General features: G+C 36.2%; 1 protein-coding gene across 1 annotated transcript in view; it reads right to left on the reverse strand.

Moving 5' to 3' along the window:
• Positions 1 to 316: 316 nt before the first annotated feature.
• The window catches only part of LOC107594274 (ras-related protein R-Ras2-like), a 62,288-nt gene continuing 56,347 nt past the window's right edge, over positions 317 to 6,257 (reverse strand). Inside the window, exons 3-6 of the mRNA XM_016284265.1 lie at positions 4,673 to 4,775; positions 2,852 to 2,960; positions 2,179 to 2,297; positions 317 to 359 (exon numbers count right to left, since the gene is read on the reverse strand). Of these exons, the coding sequence (XP_016139751.1) occupies positions 317 to 359; positions 2,179 to 2,297; positions 2,852 to 2,960; positions 4,673 to 4,775 (374 nt within the window). The remainder of the gene's footprint in view (positions 360 to 2,178; positions 2,298 to 2,851; positions 2,961 to 4,672; positions 4,776 to 6,257) is intronic.

The following is a 6,257-nucleotide window of genomic DNA, read 5'->3' on the forward strand; positions in this document are numbered from 1 at the left end:
CTTTTAGACTATGGAACAATTGAACGCTGTCCAACAAATGCCCAAATGTTTATGACTTGCTCTCGGACCGTAGGTTTGTTTTCTCTTACTGACTGAGACGTGGCAACAAAGTAATGACTTTACGCAACTTAATCATTCTGCTCCCCCCATGTTTACATCTGCAAACCCCGTGCATGTTGTCGCGGAGGGGGTCTAGCAATATATATAATAATGAGAAGTGGAAAATTTCAGATATATCTGGACCAGTCAGAATATATACTTCATTTGAGTCAATTACTCTGTAAATGAAGGGGTCAATTCAATTCTGTTTTTCTAGCTACATGAACTTTCTGCCTTTGCACTCTTGCTCCTGGAACTTCCTGTGAGAGGATGTGACAATCAATCAAAACAAGTCACACTCAGTGTACAAACCTCTGAGCTCAAATTAAGATCTGCCGTTACATGTCATACGAGACATTTGGCTTCCAACTGAATTTATTTCACTTTATTTAGTTTGTTTGTTAACTGAAACTGAAATAATCTGGCATTGAAATAAGGCTGAAATAAAATGTAAATATAAAAAAATTTTCCTTTGGCAACTAACTGAAATTAATAAGTTAAAAAGTACTAAAATTACTAAAACTAAAACTGAAATTATAAAAGTTTAAAATGAAAGCGAAATAGAAATATAAAAAACCTTAAACGTCAAATAAAATTGACAAAAGGACATAATGAATTACTAAAACGAAAATTGAAAACATAAAAAAAATAATACCTATAAAATATCAAGCTATATAAAGAAAATATCAAGCTAATCGAACACCATAAAAGTACATAAATAATACTAAAATTAACACTGAAAACATTTAAGCCGCACACATATTATCAATCTGTTCACTACATATGTTCAGAACAGCATACTAGCATACTAATCATACTCTTACATAAGAATATAATGCTCAGTATGAACATTTAGTTTCATATGGAAAACCCAGATACTGTGCATAAAAGATACAGATATTGTATCTCACAATGCAATATGCCTGATTTCATTTTCCATTTCTAGTATGACAAATAAATTAAAATGTCAATCTCAATTGAATACAATACAAATAAAAAACTATTGGCCTGCCAAAATGCAAGACATTTTTACCCATAAAATTGGATTAAAATAAATGAATAAATAATCCTGAGATAAGTAGACACTAATTGCTATATTAAATATGCAACATCATGAGGTCATGTGACAACACTGTAGTAGAGATGCACGATTATGACAGAAATCATAATTGTTGATTATTCCCTTGAAATTGTAACTGCGATTATTAATTACGATTAGCACAATTTACATTGAATTATGTTTATACCACTGTTTGAAGCAACCGCATGCCATATTTATATACGAATATAAACAAGCTGAAAACACGCTTTTCTATAGTATTAAGCCTCTAATGTCAACTTTACAATGGATTGTTTCTTCTTTAAATAAAATAAAAAAAGTAAAACATATGCATGGTATTATAATGTTATACTAAAACTAAAATTAAATCAAATGGAAAAACCCTTAAGATAACCCGTAGAAAGAAAAACATAAGTGGACATTGACCGATTAATTGTCGCTTTGAACGATTATGTAATTGTGGCATCTGTGATCGTAATCGTGATTAGGAATTATATTAATTGTGCGGCTCTACATTGTAGCATACTACTGTTTGAAGTGTTTATCAGTGTTTAATGTGTACACATGTGTACATACATATTTTGAATTCAATTCAATTCAAGTTTCTTTGTTTAGTGTTTTTCACGATACAAATCGTTGCAAAGCAGCTTTACAGAAAATTATGTTTCTACAATATATTTAGTAGGAGCTTGTCAGTGGTGATGTCAGTGATGTCAAATTGATGTACATATGGCAGAAATGTACGGTAAAACTTTTAATGCAGTATGCAAGTGTTCCATTCCAACCACATCCTGCTGATTGTGTGCTGCCACCATGTGGTGGCACAAAACAGCACTGTATGACACACTCACACACACACACCCACACACACACACACCCACACACACACACACCCACACACACACACACACACACACACACCCACACACACACACACACACCCACACACACACACACCCACACACACACACACCCACACACACACACACACACACACACACACACACACACACACACACCTTATGACTCGGACCAGCTCGTGGAAAGCCTGGTCTACATTCATACGGATCTTAGCTGAGGCCTCCATGTATGTGACTTTAAGTTGTCGGGCGAGCTGCTGTCCCTCCTCCTGGGTCACCTGAAAAAGAAAACCCTCCTTAATTAAAATCCATTAAAATTGTCCTATCACAATTTTTTACTTTTTGTTTGATATTAAATAAAACAATATGTCTTATAAGTTACCTTTCATAAAAGTAAAGACAAGTGATGAAGTTAATTTACAACAGGCTGACGTTTTCTGTTCTGACTCTAGGTGGCAATGTAACACAATCAGAGTGTATTTCTATGCACTCAGTAACCCCATAACTTTTATTACCATCTCTTACCTCACAGACACACACACTCTCTGTGATATGTTTCAGCCTTTCAGCTCATTGATTTTCAGGACTGAATTTCATTCACATTTAATTACAGTGACATTGTGCTCTTGAGTACTGTATATATGTGTACAGTATGTGTACATGTGTCATTTTACAACAGAAACTATAGGCGGAATCTTTGCAATGGATACAATAGACTGCCAAGTCATGCTATGGTTACAGTGAAGACAAAGAGTGTTAAAATGTTCATATCAATACTGATTCAGCGTAGCTCTCTGAAATTACAGTACTTGAAGTGATTCATGCCACTCACTTGTCTCTGTTGCTCAAGATCAGCTTTGTTACCCACTAGAATCATGGGAAATTCATCCCGGTCCTTCACTCTCAAGATCTGTCGTTGGAACTTGTAGATCTCTTCAAAGCTGAGGAAAACATGATGATGCATGGCCATTAAAAAGGTCCAAACGAACTAGCAAAGCATTTTCTCTCTCTCAGACACACACAGACACAAATACAAACATGAAAACGTCATCATTTATTCACACACGTGTAGCTCTAAATGTCATAAAATAATAAATGATAATAAAATTTTCATTTTGGGGTAAACCCTACAAATTAATAAATAAAAACAATTATATTTAACAATAAATATTTAAACATAATAAAAAAAATACATCCATCATTTAATTAATCAAATCAATAATTTGAGGTCAGTAAGAAAAGGCAGTCAGAAGACTGTTTTTTTGATCAAAAATACAGTAAAACAGTGATTATAATATATTGATTTGCTGCTCTAAAAAGACCTAGATTACCAATGATGAAAACAGGTGATAAATATATTTTTGTGGAAACCATTATGCATTTTCTTCAGGAGCCGTTGATGAATAAAAAGTTCAAAAGAACAGCATTTATATAAAATAAATACATATTTTTGTAACAATGTAAAAATCTCTACTATCATTTTTGATAAATATAATGCATTCTTACTGAATAGAAGTATTAATTTATTTAAAAAAAAAACATCTTACCCCAAACGTATATAGTATGTAGTGGTTTTAAAAATGGTCTTTACATTATATAACAAAATACTGAAAATTAGTTCATTTTTTGAAACTGAAATTTGAGTCAAAACTAAGTTTCAAAATATGAAACGAAATAAAATGAAATACTCTTTCCAAAGTTAAGACAAAAAGACTGGCACATTCTCAGTGTCAAACTTTGTGGAAAATACTCTAAATGAACTACATCTGTGTTTTTCTGCTAAGACACCTGGTGTGTCAACTTGAGGGGAAATAAAAAAAAAACCTCTTTATAATTGGCCGATAACCCATATGGTCCCAATATATCATGTATCCCTAGTGAGGACATTTTCAGAAATGATGAAATGAAAGTACACACATACACCCACAAAGCAGAGCTCCTCCTCTCCACAAAACCTAAAAGGAATGCAAGCCCACCCTTCCAGCTGATGAGCAGCTATCTCTCTGTTTTGGGCCACAGAACTGCATTACAGTACACAGGATGACATGAGGTCACACGGTTCTCATGCCGCTGCTATAAACTTTCCAGTAACGCTGTAAGACAGCTAGAAGCCGGCATATGGAGAACAGCGTGTGTAGGCTGGGGAGGGAAGGACACTGATATGAGGTCTCTGTTGATTCTAACAGTTCGAGTCGTTTAAATGTCATGCAGGAGGAGGAAATGCTTGTCATGGACTCTGGAGAGATTGTGAGAGAGAGTGTGTGTTCAGAGAGGCCTGTGCCATCGGCTCCAAGCAGGGTAATGTAAATGAAGGAAGGAAAGACTGTTTACAGCATAAACACAAAGTGGGAAGGACCCCAAGAGGGCACAAACTGGCCGATCACACACCGCATTCCTCGAGAACCTACACTGCAATGTGTGTGAGATCTGTTTATTTGCATGTGCTGGGTTTCACCAAGACAAAACCTGGGGCGTAAATTAGCACGCTTCTAATTTGACAGTTACAGAAAATGTAAATGAGTGCAGGGAGGAGGGACATTAATAAAACTGGAGAGACAGAAACAGAATGAAAGTGAAACCGAGACAGACAATGTAGGGGAAAGGGGAAGAAAGAGAGAAAGTTGAGAGAAAACGTGAGTGGGACGTTGCTCACCTTCCCCGGTCAGTGACAGAGAAGACGAGAAGGAAGCCCTCCCCTGTCCTCATGTATTGTTCTCTCATGGCTCCAAACTCTTCCTGTCCTGCTGTATCCAGGACTAACAAACACAGAACAGCCATGTTAGTCACCCACTGACTGCACACACTCACTTTAGCCACATCAGCACTATGGGTTTGACTACAACTTTATCTAAATTAAATGATTTTCTATTATATTCAAATTTCTTTATTTATAGGCCTAACAGGAGTTCTGTGTTGTGTATCTATGGCAACGGTTAGGATTGATAAGTGTATTTACTAACAGCTGTGACTCACATTACAAAAAATAATGTCTGTATGAAGTCGGCCCCCTTCTTTAACTCACAACAGCCTTGAGTAACGCCTGTAATCACAGGCCTCATTTGTGTTTTCAGTGATCAGATCCCATTAAGGTCAGCACGAAATGAAAATTCACCTTATCAGTTATTTAAATGCATCTAAAGCACGGTTCAGACTACAAGATTTTTTTGTCGGTTACGACAGTCACTGTGTCAGATTATGTGATTTTGATTCCTAAAATCTTGTTGTGTCGTGAACAAGAAACGACTACACGTTGCTACCCGACCATTCATTCTTTAACGACGTGTGTGCTGTCATCGATACAGCGGGACTAGACAGAATGTGCCATGAGCGTAAACAAATAATGGCTAGCAAACAGTGTGTTTTGCCCTGTCTTGTCGTCAGAAAAGCCCAAAAAAGAAAGAAAACCTGACAGTGGATACAAATCTGGATTGCATGAAGAGGACAGTATGGACTGTCAAAGAGAACTGAGGTAAAATAGTGTTTATTTAACCATTTTTCACTCTAGTCCCTTGAGGAAACATCATAAATGCAGCAGGAGTATTATTGTCATAGATCCACCAAACATTTCCTCCATTGTAAAATTCCACCTAGCAGGACCCATACCTATTGACTTGTTCGGCATTGCTGGGAACGCCCACAAAAACGTCATAACCGTTTATGCCGAGGGGGAAAACAAACCATTCGAATGAACGCGCGGAGACCTTGTTAGGCACTTGATCTTTACTTTGTGTGATGATTTCGAATGATTTTTGCTTGGTGCAATGGCGAAAAGTTGCTGAGCGGCGTTCTGTACCTCTAATAAGTTAAAAAACCTGATCTGACGATGTATATGACCGATACACTGCAACGATCTGTCATTACTCCCGTCCCCCTGCACCGCAACCCAGTTCTGATGGGGCTTACAGTAACCCCCCTTCGCATCGCAATCAAACAAATCTCACTCCCTGATATTTTGTGATGTCATAATCTATTAAAACATTTATTTCATATTATTATACACAATCCCTTATGAAAATTAGCAATGGTATTACTATAGTAAATGTATAGTAGGCTAACCATGTTTTTTTGGGGCGTTTTTATTACCAATTGTAGCCTATAACCACAGTTTTACTACAAATACCATGGTTAAACTATGGTTAGTGTAGTAAAACATGTTGTTTTTACCATGGTTTAACTACAGTAACCAATAACCATGTTTTTTGGTATTTTATATACATATTTTCATGTTATCTTTATTT

This window comes from Sinocyclocheilus grahami, unplaced genomic scaffold, assembly GCF_001515645.1.
Source record: "Sinocyclocheilus grahami isolate Dianchi unplaced genomic scaffold, SAMN03320097.WGS_v1.1 scaffold10.1, whole genome shotgun sequence".
Lineage (NCBI taxonomy): Eukaryota > Metazoa > Chordata > Actinopteri > Cypriniformes > Cyprinidae > Sinocyclocheilus > Sinocyclocheilus grahami.